We start from the raw sequence: 17,478 nt of genomic DNA, 5'->3' as shown, positions 1-17,478 counted from the left end.
TGTGATCTGATATCATGGAAGAAATTATGGCAATCTTCCTAAATATATGGAGGCAGGCTTTGTGACCCAGTATATGATCTATTTCAGTGAAGGTTCTGTGGGATGCTGAGAAGAATGTGTAGTCTATGCATTTGGGATGGAATGTTCTGTAGATGTCCATTAGGTCTAATTTTTCTATGGTTTTGTTTAGCTCTCTCACTTTCCTGTTGATTTTCTGTTTGGATGATATATGTATTGCTAATAATTAAGGATTGAATTCCCTAACTATGATGGTGTTGGTGGCTATTTCTATTTTATTGTCAAGTAACTTTTGTTTTATAAATTTTGGTGCCCCTGTGTTTGGTGCATGAAGATTTATGATTGTGATATTCTCTTGCTGTATTGTTCCCTTAATATGTAGGAAGTGGCATTCTTTGTCTTTTTTTTTTTTATTACTTTTAGTTTGAAGTCTATTTTATCTGAGATTAGTATAGCTATGCCTGCTTGTTTCTTATTCCCATTTGCTTGGAATATCATTTTCCACCCTTTCACCATGAGGAGGTGTCTGTCTTTGGTGATGAGGTGGGTTTCTTGAAGACAACAAATTAAGGGGACTAATTTTATGATCCACCCTGTTAACTTATGTCTCTTGATTGGTAAATTAAGGCCATTAATATCTAGGGTAATGACTGTGAGGTTTAATTTTATCCCTGCCGTATCATGTTGGTTTATGTGGTTTGGTGTTTTCTTGGATTTTGAATTTTTTTGTGCCTTCTCTGAATTTGGTTATTATGACCTACTTCTTGTAGGCACTTGAGGTTGATTTTTTTTTTTTTTTTAATTTACACAGACGTTTAATTAGCTTTATTTACAGAGCAGGGATTTTTTTTTTCAGTCTCCAATAGTGCCTAGATAACATCATTAGGCAAGAATGCCAGTTTAAAAGAAATGTATGCAGAATCCTAAAATAACAGGTGGTGGTGCTCCTCAAGGAAGAGCCAGCTTGACTATGAGCAGCGCTCTATGCCTCAGTTACTCAGAAGCAGTTCTGTTGCAGTCTCTACATCCCATGATTTTGAAGACAAGGCCACTATTACTGCATTCCTATCAAAGCCCATAGCACATAGGTTTTCTATTTTTTTGGTGTATTCTGGACTAGAAACTGGTCCTCCAGCATACACGTGTGCCCAAAGTCGAGCTGTCTGTTTGAACATTTCAGGATTTTGTTTGTACTGATTGGCTACTACTGCATCTTGAGGGTCATCAGGTTCCGCAGCTGCCAAGAGCGCTTGCAACGACAGCAATACTGTGCGCAGAGTCATTGCTGCCGCCCATTGATCTTTCAGGATATCCAAACATATAGCTCCTGTGACAGAACTAATATTAGGATGCCATATTTTAGTGATAAACTGGACCTTAGGGGGATTAAATGGATATGTTTCTGGTATTTTTATCTCTAGTTGGTATCTTCCTCCTTCATATGGTGTGTCTGGAGGTCCTGCTATTTCTCCTCTTAATTCTGTAAAATTCTCATCTACAAGATCTACTTTAATTTGATTTTTGCTCGTCTCCTCGCTCTTCAGCACCTCCTTGAACTCCCACTTGATCCGCTGCACCGCGATGTTGGCCATGGCTCTGCCCGCAGCTGATTCGTACCCGCAGCCGCCTCCTCCGCCACCGCTACGACCACCGCCACCGCCGCCACCTCTCTCTCCTCCACCGCCTCCTCTCCCCCCTCGGTGATTCAGACCGGAGCGCACACACGCACACACGGACGCTGCTGCCACTTGCCGCCCCTGCCGCCGTCGCCGCCACCGCCGCCGCGTTCCCCCCTCACTGTGGAATCACCTCCGCGCCCGGCCACCAAAATGGCGCCGGGGCCGCGCATGCGCAGGGCGCTGACCCGGCTGGGCGGCGCAGCTGCTCCTGGGAGAGAGCTTTTCCCACAAGTCTCTGTGCCACCGTGGCTCCGCCCTGGCCGGCATCTGGGAGCCGGAGGGTGCGGCTGGAGGTTGATTATTTGATTCTTCTGTGTGGATAAATTCCTGAAGTACTTTCTGAGTTTTGGCTTTGTGTTCATATATTTGTAAGGCTTAGTTTTGTCATGGAAATTTTTTCTCTCACCATCTATTATGAGGGATACTTTTGTTGGGTAGAGTTATTTGGGTTGGAAGCCATAGGTTCTTAGACTTTGCAGTGTTTCATTCCAGGGCCTTCTGGTTTTCAGGTTTTCCATTGAGAAGTGTGAAGTAATCCTGATCAGGCTACATTTAAATGTAGTGTGTTGTTTCTCCCCAGCTTCTTTTAGAATTTTCTCTTTGGTATCAATGTTTAGTCTTAATGACAATATGTCTTGAAGAGTTTGTCCTTTGGTCCGTCTGTTTGGAGTTCTGCTAGCTTCTTTTAACTTGATGGGCCTTTCTATTGAGAGAGTGGGAAGGATTTTTTTTTTTTTTTGATAATTTTGTTGAATAAGATCTCCATGCCTTTGGTCTGAATTTATTCCCCTTCTGTTATTCCCATTATTCAAATGTTAGGATGTTTATGGGTATCCCACAGTTTACTCTTGTTCTGTTCACAGAAATTTATGAACTTTTGTAACTTTTGGTCTAATTCCAGATATGAGTTTCTTTTTGTTTTTGTTGTTGCTCAGTTTTACTTATTTATCTGAGATTGACAGAGAGAGAGAAAGAGAGAGAGAAAGAGAGAGAAAGAGAATGGACTTTCCAGGGCCTCCAGCCACTACAAATGACATCCAATTGCATGTGCCCCCTTGTGCATGTGGCTAACTTGGGTCCTGGGGAATCGAGCCTTGAACTGGGGTCCACAGGCTTCACACTAAGCAATCTCCCCAGCCCGCAGATGTGAGGTTCTATCCTCCACATGGATACTATACTCTTGAGAGCTTCTATAGTGTTTTGGGTTTGTTCTATTTTGGTTTGTATTTTCTACTACTTTTCTATGTAGAGTTTCCATCCCTCTGTCAAGTTCTCTTTTCAGATCATTTTCTGATTTTCTTGATGCTTCCTGGAATTCATCCTTGCATTTCTTTATTTTTTCATTGAATTTAGCCAGCTGATTTTTGAGATCCTGGTTTGTTTTTTTTTTTTTTTTTTTTTTTGTTGTTGTTTGTTTTTTCACTGTCCTTTATATCTGTCAACTGTCTTAGGACCCCTTACAGTTTCTTGTCTATTAGGTCTAGTCTAGTGTGGAAAGCATTCATATGAGTATCAGCCCTTTGTTACTTTTCTGCAAGTTCTGCTATTTGCTCAGTCAGGGTTTCATATTTTATAATTTTATTTTGGGGTTCTGATACTAATGTTTCTTCTATGCTTTGACTAGCAACATCCATTGTGAAACTGGGTGATCTTATTGGATTTCCTTGCATTTGATTTTAAGTGTTATTCCTTTTGTGCTGTTGTCTGCCCATCACAGTGTAGGGGCAGGGAGTGCAGGCTGAGGTCGAGGGGCCAGAAAAGCACTACTGAACTCACAAGGGGCAGGGATATTGGTACTGTAGCTGCTTGGGGTGGGGAGAGCAGGAAGGTAGTTGTGAGGGGCAGGCAGAGGGGGACTGAGGTTGCAAGGGATGGGAGGAGCAGGGCTGAAGTCATGCGGGGTGGGGAGAGTGGGACTAAAGTCTCGAGTGCTGGGGAGAGTGGGTCTGTAGTCACACAGGGTGGGTCACGAGTGGTGCAGAGAGTGGGGTGGCTATCAAGCCGGGGGGGGGGGAGGGCGGGGTGAGGTGATCACCTGTGCATGGTGGGGCAGGTGGAGCTACTCTGGCCTATGTCCCCTTGCCTGAAGTTAGTGCAGGAGGAACCTGTAGCTGTGACTGTGGCTAGCACAGCTGCTTTAGGACATTGGGGGACTGGTGGCTACCTGATAGAGTGGGAATCCGCCTATTCCCTTTTTCTCCCCTTTGTGTCTTCTCATTGGAGGCCTATTAAAGTCTTCTCACCCCTAGAAGACCCAATGAATACTGAATATATTGCTTTTCCTTCCCTGGAAGGTGTAGTAAGGTTAGTTGGATGCCATCTTGACTGGAAGATTGTACTTTAAATTGTTTTACTTAAGTTTTGTGAATAACATTGATGTTATTAATAACCATGAGTACATTGAAGCTTTTAAAAAGAATTTCTTTCCACCCTTTCTTATCATGGCACCTCAAATGTCTAGGCCTGGTGCAAAACTGTAATCCAAGTACTCAGGAGGTGAGGGTAGGATAATTTAAAGTTCAAGGTCATTGTCTACTTTATATAGTTCAAGACCAGTCTGTGTTTGAGATCTTGTCAAGGAATAAAGGAAATAAGGATGAAAACCCAAGCTTTCAAGAATTCTGAACAATCAATCAATTTAACTATATTCCTAGTCCATAAGACAGAATTTCTGTGTGGTTAGCTTTATGTGGCTATTGAGGAATTGAACTCAAGCTGTCTAGTTGTATAAGAAAGTGCCTTTAACCAGTGACCTACCTATCCAGCCCTAATAAAGAATGTCTACACATCCAAACTACAAAAGTTGCCCAAAAGCAGATATATCATGTCTGTAGTTTTCCTTGATCTCAATACTTGCTCCCAGGTAGACACTGTTACAATGCTCACACACAAAGTTTCATAAGCCTGTTATTTTGTATAGTTGAGAATTTAAAAGGTGTAAACCCTATTGTAACCCAAGATTAGTGGTAACTTGATATTTGAAATCAATCTCATTATCTGGATATAATTATGACTTGTTTCCCAGTTCCATATATGGGTTCCTTTTCATCAGGGCTGTTTGATACTATTGCATTGGTGTGTGCATCAAATCAAGTTGTTTCCTTCTGACAGAATGGAAGAAAATATTTGCTGATTATCCAACTGACAGAGGCCTAATCTCTAGAATCTACAAATAACTCAAAAACCTAAGCAACAAGAAGTCAAACAACCCAATCACAAAATGGGGCTGGACAGGCAGTTCACAGAGAAAGAAATACAAATGGCAAACAAACACTTAAGAAAATGTTCAACCCTAATTATCAGGGAAGTGCAAATTAAAACAGGTATGAGATTCTACCTTTCCCCAGTAAGGATAGCAAACATCAAAAAATCAAATGAAAATAAATGCTGGTGAGGATGTGGAGAATTAGGAACCCTCATCCACTGTTGGTGGGAATGTAAGATGGTGCAGCCACTTTGGAAAGCAATTATGGAGACTCTTGAAAAAGCTGACTATAGATTTACCAATAGACCCCGTTATTCCCTTACTGGGCATGAACCCTAAAACCTTTAAATACCAGTCCAGAGATATTTGCTCAACCATGTTTATAGCAGCTCAATTTATAATAGCTAAGAGCTGGAATCAACCCAGATGTCCATCACTAGAAGAATGGTAACTAAGATGTGGTATATCTAAACAATGGAATTCTACACAGCAGTTAGAAAAAAAAATGATACGATGAAATTTGAGGAAAAAAAGTTTGGTTGTGAGTAGCTTACACCTCAGACAGATGTGAGCCACTTTCCCCCAGGTAGCCCATGTAACACCTTCTAGCACTAGATGGTCTAATTGTCTGAGGACTGGCTCTCTTCCAAATAACAGCTAGGTCTCTCTATGGTCCACACCCACAGCATAATCAAGTCCCCTGACAGGAGTCTGCTTTGTTTTGGGAAACTTTACAGGTCTCTGTGATCAACAGGTAATTGTGGGTTTTAACTGCTTCCTGGTACTTGGAGTTACAGGCCAGTGCCAAGGGGGAGGGGAGCAAAAAAAAAAAAAAAAAAGAAAGAAAGAAACAGGAGAAATGTAAGGTTATGCTTCATCTCACTCTCTCCAGGGCCCTTTGGTTCAGGTGTTCCCCCCTAAGGTCCTATTGAGAGTTCAACCTTTTAGTCTGTCTTCCAGGATATGGGATTCTATGGTACCATTTCCATTCAGGTTAAGTTTTGTGTCCCTCCATCCATACCCTCCCTACTAAATTTAATGACTGAGTTTGGAAAAGTTTCTCACTGAAACAGTGTTTTCTATCTCTGATTTCGTGCTGCAGAATTATGGAGTTTTAAAGCTGTGCTTTCATAAACCTAACCATGGCTGCCTATAAATACTTCCTACAGCTCCTCAGTTGTATTCTGTTTCTTTGCTCTCTGTAGCAGTAGTGCAGAGACATTGTGCAGCCAACAGAAAACAAATTGTCAGCCAAACTACATTCCAACCTAATTATGCCCACCTGGTTCAGAGGGATACCACATATGTACCAAGAGTGACAAAAGCAGCAAGCTGTCTTTTATAATGCAATCAACACTGGCATACAAATGTGATTTTAATTTTTTTTAATGATAACTTATATTAAAAGCAATGTAAAAATATGACAAAAAGATTTCCAGGGATTATAAAGATGATGAAATCACAAAATTTAGCCAGTCACTCAAAATTCTTTGAAGCATTGTTAATCTGAAGGTTTCTTTTAATATAGAAATTTTGAATATTTATAGAGACAAAATTTCACAGAAAGATATTAACTTTCTTCTATGGCATGTGTCATCTAGTTAAGTGAGGCTTATTTTTAAAACTACTGGTTTCAGGCTGTTATTTCTATGATGAATTAAAGTGCATCATGTTATGAGCACCCTGGATGTCAGTGTTAAATTCTTCCTGATTTGTCATTTCACCTGAAAGCTGTTAAATGGTTAGGATACATCTGTGTTGTCCTGCCAATTGACATTGCAAGTGGTCTGGCAGGCATTCTGAGCGATTAGCAACAGCAAGTTTCATTTGGAACAGAGAAATGTTCATGGGAACTTGACTGCAGCATCCTTCATGTCTAAACTGTGGAAGTGAAAAAAAAAAAAGAAAAGTTTTCCTTCTTTTTTGTAGTCATTTATTTATTTGAAGTAGAGAAAGATAGAAAAAAGAGAGAGACGCAGAGAGAAAGAGAATAGGTGCACCAGGGCCCCCAGATGCACGTGCCATTTGGCTTTACATGGGTACTGGAGAATCAAACCTGGGTCATTGGGCTTAGAAGGCAAGTGCCTTAACCTTTGAGCTATATCTCCAGCTCCATCATTCTAAACTAATGAATAGCATCTTTCTGTTTGTTTTCTGTGGAGTGGGATAGCAGCTAAACAGCTTTGCAATAAGATTGATATATTGCCACCCAGACACACTTATTAATTTATAATCAATTAGTTAGTTATCCCTTACTTGTATCGAAACTTCTCAGCACATGAAGATCCAGATTTTCTAATGTCAAAATTCTGACCAAAGTGTGGAGAACATGCAGCTATGCACCTGTAAGTGTAACTAAACTATAATTTCTTTTCTTTCTCTTTTCTTTGTTCCTTCCTTCTTTTCTTCCTTTCATTGTCCCTCTCTACCTTCTTCCTTCCTTCCTTCCTTCCTTCCTTCCTTCCTTCCTTCCTTCCTTCCTTCCTTCCTTCCTTTTTCTTCTTTCTTTATCTTCTATCTCCCCTCTTCTCTTCATCATTTTGTGAAGCAAAGTTGGAATATATTAAGAAGCAATTTTCAATTAAGATTTAAGCTTGGAGAGAGAAAGAGAGTGGGATTTTGGCAAAGGATACCACATATGCAAATCTGATGTGTAGGCTTTCCAAGAGAGTCTGTCACTACTCTGAAAATTTGAGTTCCTTTCTGTCTTCTCTAGTCATCCATTATGCAATGGTCAGTGAGTCAATCATTCCCCTGTCACTTAAGAATCTTTCAATGTATATTTGCCAGTGTTTAATTTAATTAATTATATTCTGTTATACTATTGTATTAAAATCTTTATAACATATTTTTGAGACCATAACACATACCCACTCTTCTCAGGTACCCATAGGTGATTGGGTGTAGCCAGTGATATGTAACATGAACATTTCTGAAAAGAAGCATAGCATATCAGATGCTAGCTTGTTAGTTTTCTTTCTCCTCTTCCTCAACAGAAGAATATCCTAAAGAGACTATTTCATTGATTTAGGACAAAGAAAAATCACTATGCAGAATAAATGGATTTTAAATAATCTTAAAGTTTATCTTATGGGAACACAAATTAAAAAAAAAAAAATACTGTAATCCAGTAAGGCTTAGAGTTGTTTGTTAATACCTTTAAAATGAAACTATTCAGACTGAAACAAGAATTATTACATTATAAATTAAAGATGGATCCTGGGAGAGCTGGGTGCACTGGGAAAGCTTTTATATCTAAATTCACCATAATGTTTTAAAATATATTGATCTTTGGGAAATACTTAAGTTTTACATTTTTGTAACTGTATATTCTATTTGCTTTTATACTTTGTTTGTTTTTATAAGGTGTGCATTTCTGTGAGTGTGTGGGCACATGAGTATCTGTCCAGTTTAGAAGATAACCCCAAATATTGGTCTTTGTATTTCACCTTTTTGAGGCATAGTCTTATTTCCACTGCTGTGACCCATGAGCTTCCAGAATTCTCCTGTCTTGGTTTCAAATCTCATCAAAGAAGGGTAGGATGGCTGGGATTACAGTAACACACTACTGATTTTGGTTTTATGTGGTTACTAGATATCCAAACTCACTTTTAAACAGCTTCCTCTTCTACCTATTGACCCATTTATTAGTACATGAGTGCATTTTACAAAAATAAATGTTTCTATGATCCTAGAAAATTTTGATTTCATTATCTCCAATTATTGTTTAGACAATTACTTTAACTATTAGAAATTTATACATGTAAAATCTGTCATAGTGTGGCTAGAAAGGTGGATTGAATTCCTTTATGCTGAAAACCCATTGGCCTGAAGGACTGGTAAATGCATAGTAATAAGGTACACTTGGATAAACGTGAAATAACATCATGTTCTTAAAGAGAAAGGAAAAATGGATCATGCTATCAAACAATGATAATCATCTAGTTAGCTGTTCTTTAATGACTATTTGGGGCTGGAGAAATGGTTCAGAAATTAAGACCCTTGCCTATAGGACCTAGCAACCCAGGTTTGATTCCCCAATACCCACATAAAGCGAGATGCACAAAAAGGTGCCTGTACCTTGGGTTTGTTCATTTGCAGCAGTTGAAGGGCCTGACACTGCCCATGTTCTTTGTCACTCTTCTATCTCTTTCTTTTCAAATAAATTAATAAATATATTTTTTTTTAAAGAGAGAGAGAGAGTATGGGCCTGCCAGGGCATCTAGCCACTGCAAATGAACTCCACACACATGCAAATCAGACTTACATGGGTACTGGAGAATTAATTCCAGGTCATTAGGTTTTGTAGACAAGTACCTTAATCACTGAGCCATCTCTCCAGCCCAAGAATTACTTTTCTGATAAGTTTAATTTCAGGTCAATACTTACAGGAATACATTAACCTAAATTTTTATGACATTTTTTTTCATAAAACATATAAATATAGGTACCAATAATAGCCACATGAAGTATAATAAATTAAATAACTTGGATTCATGTTCATTAGTTCCAACAGTTGGTACTTGCTGAATTCTTATACAGTTATGTGATTAATGTTTTGATGTCACTAGATACTACCAAGTTTTTGGAAGGAATAAATAATTATCTAATACATATGGAAATTTCTTATTTTACATGCTGCTACATGAAATTAAATTTTTTTTCAAAAATTTACTTTTGTCTTCAGATATAATAGTGTTTGGTTTGTGAGTGTATGTATGTTTATGTATGTGTTATTCAATTTATAAGCACTACATAAAATCTGGTTTTAATAATTGTCTTATAAGTATTGTCTAGATTAAATATGTACCATTCCATTCTATACCCAGCAATCCAGGAGTCAGGGTGAGATTTCTCATTCAATAATGTTGAAAATTTGCATTTCTACTTATCATGGTTTTCCTGTACAACTTTCTTCATTTTGGTTGTTGATATGATTAGATTTTATGATTGTTTTGTTTGCTGAAGCTTGCCATTATGGAAAATATGTGTTAATATGAATAGAAAAATTAACATATCCATCTGAAAGTAATTCACCATTTATTTATTCTCAATAACCAATTAGATAAGACAATGAGATTCTTGCCAATGTAGTCATTACTGACTAAATTGCAACGATTATATGTTGGGTGAGAAAATATATATCCAGCTAACAGATTTTATCAACCTACTTTTGAGAAAAATTCAAGACTAATCCTCAGGATTACATTGATGACTGGTACTTCAGTATTTTCTTTATATTTCTGACTTAATATAGTTCCTTAAGGTTGTAATGGTGAATTTTTATTTTGTTCCCAGGCTTGTTAGATTGTAATTAAAATAACTTGCATTATTTATTTATTTATTTTTATTAATTAGTTTTGTACTCAGCGAGTATAGTCAATTTGGTACCATTGTTAGGCTCATCCATGACCTACCCCCTCCCCCTGGCCCCTCCTTTTTGAGGTATAAGGGTCTTGCATTCTGGAATTAGCCCGCAGTTATGGGTAGGATAAATGTCTCTGCATACCATGACCCAACATGTGGCTCTGACATTCTTTCCGTTCCCTCTTCTGCAAAATTTCCCTGAGCCATGTTGGGTTCATTTTATGTCTGCTTGAGGTGTTGGGGGCCTCTGGTGCTCTGGATCTCTGATTTGGTAGGAGTTGATTTTTCTCTGTGTTGATCTCCTTCACCTTTGTGCTGGTACCCGGTTCACCAAGAAAACAGCAGCCTTGATTGTTTCGCCAATTGTTCTTAGTTTCAGCTGGGGTCTTTTTGAGGTATGATGGGGTGGCTCTCTCCTTAGGATCTGCATCTATCTGAAAAAGAGAAGCAGATTCTCCAACAGACAGTAAGTTAGCACCAGACAAATGAGATAAGCCTTACTTTTTTTTTTTTTTATAGAGAGAATTTAATAGGTGTAGGCCATCTTGTAGCCCACAATTGGTGGTAGCTTGATAATGGAGAGTGGGCTTATGTTTGAATATGGTTCTGACCTATTTCCCAGCTCTAACTATGGATACCATAACACGGGGTATCAGTTAGCCCAATCAAGAGCAGTTGGTTTCCAACCATGGCTGTGGGCCACTATTGCATTTGTGTGAGCATCACAACAGGTTATTTGCTGCTAAGTATGTTAGACCATGAGTTGCTTAGACAGTTATTGGTCATTTCCCCTCAGTTGCCCATGTAACACTTTCTGGCACTAGATGCACTGACTGTCCGGGGACTGACTCTCTTCCAGTTTGCAGCCATGCCATTCCATTTTACATGTCCACCACATAAGGTGTTTTCAGCCATCATCAAGTACTCTGACAGAAATCTGTCTTTCTTTTAGGAAACCTTGTAGGTCTTTCTGATGAAAAGCTCATTGTGGATGACAGCCACATGCTGGTACTGGGAGTTACAGGTCAGTGCCCACTAACAAAAGGAAGAAAAGATAACAAATATAAAAGAGAGAGGAGAGAAGAGAGAGAGAGGGAGAGAAGCTGTAGAAGATTAAGGTCAGTCTTCATCATACTTACATTTTATGCACAAGATTGATCAATATTTTGGTTAGCATATATTAGATTTTAACATAAAATTTTCTTAGCTTTATGCAATGATTTGGAAAGAGGGCCAGTTATCTTCTATGGCGGAAAAGGAAAATGCAAACTGGACTTGACAGAGTACATGACAGTTTAATGGTGCTTTTCTGGGAATCTTTAATTAGTTTTCTTATTAGTTGTGTTGCGTTTTTCAATCCAGGTTTGCACTTGTTATTTCATTCTGAGTAAACTGTATTTTTACTTTGACCCATTCATTTATTCTGGATTTAAACTTGTTTGACACATGATGTAATCATTTTTACCCTTGGAACAATTACTTTGGAATAAATAACAACCACAAAAATGCCCATGTCTATTAAGTTTTGCTGTTATGTGAATTACCAATGAAATTATCACAAAACAAGAAATATCTATGACTTGGTAGCCCTTGATATGCTAAAAGGTACTAATTTTTATTGTTTTGTTGTCTATTTGTTGTTCTCCTAAAGCATATTCTTAATTCATTACTAAATGTTCAAAGAAAGAATTTCATTCTCCAATCCCACTGATTTGCTGAGAGGATTTTTTTTTCTTTTTTCCTGAAAATAATTTGATATTATATTTGCCTTTCATGATTATACAAAAGGACATTTTCAAATATAAAGCCTCAGGATCTTTAAAGTGAAAATTTTAAAAAAGGAACATGATAAGTGTTGTTATTTTGACATTTTATCAATACAAGCACCCAACCAATATGAATAACTTCACATAAAAGTTTCCTCATATCATAATAGGCACTATTATTGCTGTATAGTGATCTGTCTGTTATAGACCACAGCTGATAATTATCACTCAGAAATAAAATGCCATCTCTTCACACATTTTTCTGTTTGAAACCCTTTGGCAAGACAGAACTGCTTTAATATCACTGCTGATATTAAAGTCATGACATTTCAGAACTATTTAAAAATACATATTTTTACTATCTTTACAAAATTAGTGTCAATAGTTGGTGAAATTTTTCTTGCATTTACTAATAAGTGTTCTCATTATGATCAGGATAATGGTTCAACATAGTACAGAGTTTATTTCTTGTATCATTTTAAATTCATTTTAAAGAATACATGAATGCTTGTTAGGCAAATGGCTCATGCTTATGATCTCAACAGTTGAGAGGCTGAGAGAGAAAGACTGTCATGAGTTCAAGGTAAGCCTGTGCTATAGCATAAGACCTACCTCAAAAAAAATTGTCAGGGAAAATTGGGATATTAATTATCTTCTTTTGCTAAGAAAGATATAATTAATTCCTACTTGTTTTGGATGAAAAATTCATGTATAAGTTTTGGGTAGACACTTATTTTGTTTTATGTTCATTTTACACAAGTGAATCTGTTATTCCAGCTTATTTTGAGTCTTGACTGGTATTAGCAGTAATATTGTTGGGTTTCCAGGTCATTATTCAAGGACCAATTCAAAGGGTCTATTAGATTTTAAGGAAAGGAAACAGTTATATTATTCAACTTAGACAAGCTTTGTTTGGAAGAGAATGCAAATAATTGAAGACATGTTACTAAGAATAAGACTAAAATAAAAATGCATATATTTATATTTTTTATAAAGTGAGAAATTAAGAAACCAAGCATATATGCATTCATATATATATATATGTATGTATATATATGTATGTGTATATATATATGGTTTTACATACATGCAAACATACATAACCTTGAATCATATTCTGAAAATCTAATCCATGGATTCAGGTTCTGTTAATCACACTGAAAGAGAAGTTCTAGATCTAAGGGATCTGAACAAAGGTAATAAAACCTGACACTTACTGAAGACTTATGCAGATGGAGTTTGGAGTATTTCCTTCACTATAACATCATGCAGGATATACTGTCAGGTTCATTTAAGAATTGAGCAATCTGACAGTGTAGTTAGGGAACAGTAAAAATAAGTTACACTTAATCTGTCTCCAGATTATAAAGCCTTTTAAAATAATCTTTAATTTCCTCAATTATAATTTTAGTAGCCATTAAAGTCAGTGGGCCAGGCTCAATGAAGAATGAAGCACTAGTCTTTACTTACTTTCTCAAATCAAGACCGCAGTGTGCTTGTCATCTCTAGGGTACAAATCAGTGAAGTTCAAAACACAATCGATGCCTTTCAGGTTCCCTCACTTAAAAAATCTATATAACCATAACTCAACCCAAGGTTCTGTGATGCCATAGCTTTCTATTTTCTTTAAATGAAGTTGTCGTCATTTTTTGATAGGGAATTCTTAAAGTTAAAAATGTAAAACAAAGGAAATATTTTTGTGAGTGATGGGACAATACCCCAGTAACTTACAGCTGCATTCTGTAGGGAACCATATAAATATTTTTCAAGCTATCAACATAGATTGTCAAATGTGTATGGATGCATAAAATTGCGGTATTGTGTTTATTATTATGTTGTGTGATTGTGTTGCTATATGGGACTCTTTGTTATGAATTAAATGGATAACAGAAGGTCATTCTCTAGAGAATTCAGGATTTCCAAGAAAAATATTTTCTATACTCCCAATATGAATTCTTGTCAATGACTTCTGCACTTTAAAACTAAATTTGCTGTTACAATTCTGTACTCATAAAATCACATATCAAATATTTCTTTCATATTTAAGAATACCATAAGAAACATTTAAGATAAAATTAATATTCCAGCTAATGTTAGTATAATAAAGAAGCCATATTTATTTTGATTGAAAAATTTACTCCCTTCAATATTTCACTATATATATGTGTATGTATATATAAATGACAACTTCTATACTTACAGGCAACAAACCATGGTATTTCCCTCCCCTCCCCTCCCCTTCCTCCTCCTCTCCCCTACTTTCTCCTTCATAACTCTGCTGTTTGTCATATCCCCTCCCTCTCTCCTTTAGTCTCTCTTTTAATTTGATGCCATCTTCTTTTTCTCCTATTATGAGGGTCTTGTGTGGGTATTGCTAGACATTGCGAGGTCTTGGATATCGAGGACAATTTCTGTCCCAACAGTTGTAAGTAAGGAGTGGAACCCTACATTTGGCTCTTACATTCTTTCTGCCATATCTTCTGCAATGGACCCTGGTCCTTGGTGGGTGTGAGTTGTTTCAGTGCTGGACACTCCACCTTCCCTTCTTCTCAGCACTATGTTGCCTTTTGGATCATCAGAGTGGTCATCACCATCTGAAAACAGAAGCATCTCTAACCAGAAGTGAGAGTAGCATTAATATAAAGTATGAACATTACATGTAGTGCTTTCAGGGCAATTTGGTGAGAGTAATATATGCATTTATCCAGACAAGAGCAGGCTTTATACCCCTAAGGCCCATGACCTCCCTTGCCATAGGCTTTTGATTAGGTTTTCAGTACCAGGCATCTATTCCCTCCCATAGAGTGGGCCTTCAGTCCAATTAGAGAGCACTTGGTTTCTCCCAGAGCAGACATACCACTGTTGTACTCATTAAGTCATTTGACCTGTCTGGCCAAACTTGAGGCTTCAAATGGCCACTGTTTTCACCACTGATGACTTCTGTCTCCCATAAGACTGCATACAGTGTAGCTTTTTCCAACTTTCAGTTGGCTGGGCTACAGGGAAATGGATTTCTGCTCAGCACCAACTTAATTTCTCAGTGACTTTGCCTCTCAGGCATATGAAGTCTTCAGCCATAGGGTCTTACCTTCTTTCTCATGGGAGACCAAGGGCCTTGGCAATAGCCTATAATGTTTTGGAGGCAACAGGAACCTACCTGGCCAATGGCTAACTGGAAGGTATCCCATCCCTGGCAGTGAAATTTTTCTAGTAACAACCTATGGCTTCTGGATGTGCCATTATTTAGGAAAGTAGATTTTCATATGTCTTATTCATAATATCTTGAATTTTAATTGACCTTCCTTCCCCTGCCTTCTTTTATAGAATCTCTTCCCCTGACCTCTCTTTGGCCTTTCCCCTCCTTGTAATCTGTTCTCCTATTTACATGATACAATACCGTCCTCTTAAAACCTTCTCTCTCCTCTGTCCCTTATAGCCTTTTTCTAGCTTGTGGCTTCTGCTACTGATTTTTGGTTTCAGATCATACACAAGTCTATACATTTGTAGCTAGAATCCACATATAAGAAAGAACATGTGCCGGGCGTGCTGGCGCACACCTTTAATCCCAGCACTCGGGAGGCAGAGGTAGGAGCATCGCCGTGAGTTCAAGGCCACCCTGAGACTACAGAGTTAATTCCAGGTCAGCCTGGACCAGAGTGAGACCCTACCTCGAAAAAGCAAAATAAAAAAAAAAAAAGAAAGAAAGAAAGAAAGAAAGAAAGAAAGAAAGAAAGAAAGAAAGAAAGAAAGAAAGAAAGACCATGTGACATTTGGCTTTCTGGGCTTGGATTGGGTTACCTCACTTAGTATAACCCTTTCCAGATCTATCCATTTCCCTGAAAATGTCATAATTTTATTGTTCTTTACTGCTGAATAGAATTCCATTGTATAGATTTACCACATCTTCATTATCCATTCATCTGTGGATGGACATTTAGGCTGGTTCCATTTCCTAGCTATTGTGAATAGAGAAGCAATAAACATGGTTGTGCAAGTATCTGTAAGGTAGTGGGAAGAGTCATTAGGCTATATGGCTAGGAACACAATAGCTGGATCATATGGCAAATCTATTTTTATCTGTCTCAAGAACCTCCACACTGATTTCCACAATGGCTATACCAAATTACATTCTCACCAACAATGCAGAAGGATTCCCCTTTTACCACATCCTCACCAACTTTTATTGTAATTTGTTTTCTTTTCTTTTTTTTTTTTTTTTTTTTTTTTTTTGGTTTTTCGAGGTAGGGTCTCACTCTGGCTCAGGCTGACCTGGAATTCACTATGTAGTCTCAGGGTGGCCTCGAACTCGGCGATCCTCCTACCTCTGCCTCCCAAGTGCTGGTATTAAAGGCGTAAGCCACCACGCCTGGCTAATTTGTTTTCTTGATGGTAGCCATTCTGATGGGATAGAGATGGAATCTCAAGGTAGTTTTAATTTGCATTTCCCTGATGGCTAAGGATGTAGAACACTTTTTTAGATGTTCATATGCCAACTATATTTCTTCCAGTGAGAACTCTCATTGTTCCCTAGCCCATTTTAAATAATCTTGTTCAATGAACATGGTTTTCAAATATTTATTTTATAACATTTTCTTTGGGACAATAACATTTAGCAATGATTTAAGTTGCAAAATAATCTTTGTGCTTTTTTGTGTATTTGGGTGAAAATGAACATTTGACTAGCTCTAGTTCTTATAATATTATTTTGATCTAACTAGTACAAATTCAGTAGGACCTGGAGGTAATGGCTTCTATAATTGATGAATAAATATCAATTAAAGGATTCCTACATATCATTCAGGAACAGGTGCACCCAAAAGTATATATGCTTTTCTTTATAATTTTCTGGATTCACATAATGGACTCAAGCTAATAAATGGACTCTAAATTTAGAGTCTTCTAAACTTTAATGAATTTCATGGTCCCATCACTATCAATGCTGTCCCCTGTCTCTCTTTCCCTCTTTGTATTTCTCTCTTTCTCTCTCTATTTATCCATATGTATAAAATGTATATATACATATATATGTCACATATAGTGTATATATACATGTATATGTCATACACACACACAATCACACACACACAGATAGATATAGATATAGATATAGATATAGATATAGATATAGATATAGATATAGATATAGATATAGATATAGATAGATATAGATATAGATATAGATATAGATATAGATATAGATGATATAGATATAGATATACATTTAAGTAGAGATGTTGTATGGACACATCATGTGTTGGTACATTCATTTCCTTCCTTCCTGCCCCCATTCCTCTAAGGGCCCTCCTCTGTGGGATTGCTGTTATTCACCATGGGGTTGTGGGTTATGTGTTGTGAGAGCAGCAGTCAGTCATTGTGTGTTGGGGGGGGGTGGATGCCTCTGGATATTCCCTCCCACTCTGTGGCTCTTACAATCTTTTGGTCC

At 37.5% G+C, this 17,478-nt stretch overlaps 1 protein-coding gene across 1 annotated transcript; it reads right to left on the bottom strand.

Moving 5' to 3' along the window:
* Positions 1 to 828: 828 nt before the first annotated feature.
* On the bottom strand, positions 829 to 1,696 carry LOC101602984 (ubiquitin-conjugating enzyme E2 K). The gene has a single exon (XM_004655812.2). The coding sequence runs from the start codon at positions 1,608 to 1,610 to the stop codon at positions 1,008 to 1,010; it is 603 nt and encodes a 200-aa protein (XP_004655869.2). The 5' UTR covers positions 1,611 to 1,696; the 3' UTR covers positions 829 to 1,007.
* Positions 1,697 to 17,478: the final 15,782 nt, after the last annotated feature.

The sequence above is a fragment of the Jaculus jaculus genome, chromosome 12 (assembly GCF_020740685.1).
Source record: "Jaculus jaculus isolate mJacJac1 chromosome 12, mJacJac1.mat.Y.cur, whole genome shotgun sequence".
NCBI classification, from domain to species: Eukaryota; Metazoa; Chordata; class Mammalia; order Rodentia; family Dipodidae; genus Jaculus; species Jaculus jaculus.
The sequence above is the reverse complement of the archived record's forward strand: the minus strand, read 5'-3'. Positions and strand labels throughout refer to the sequence as shown.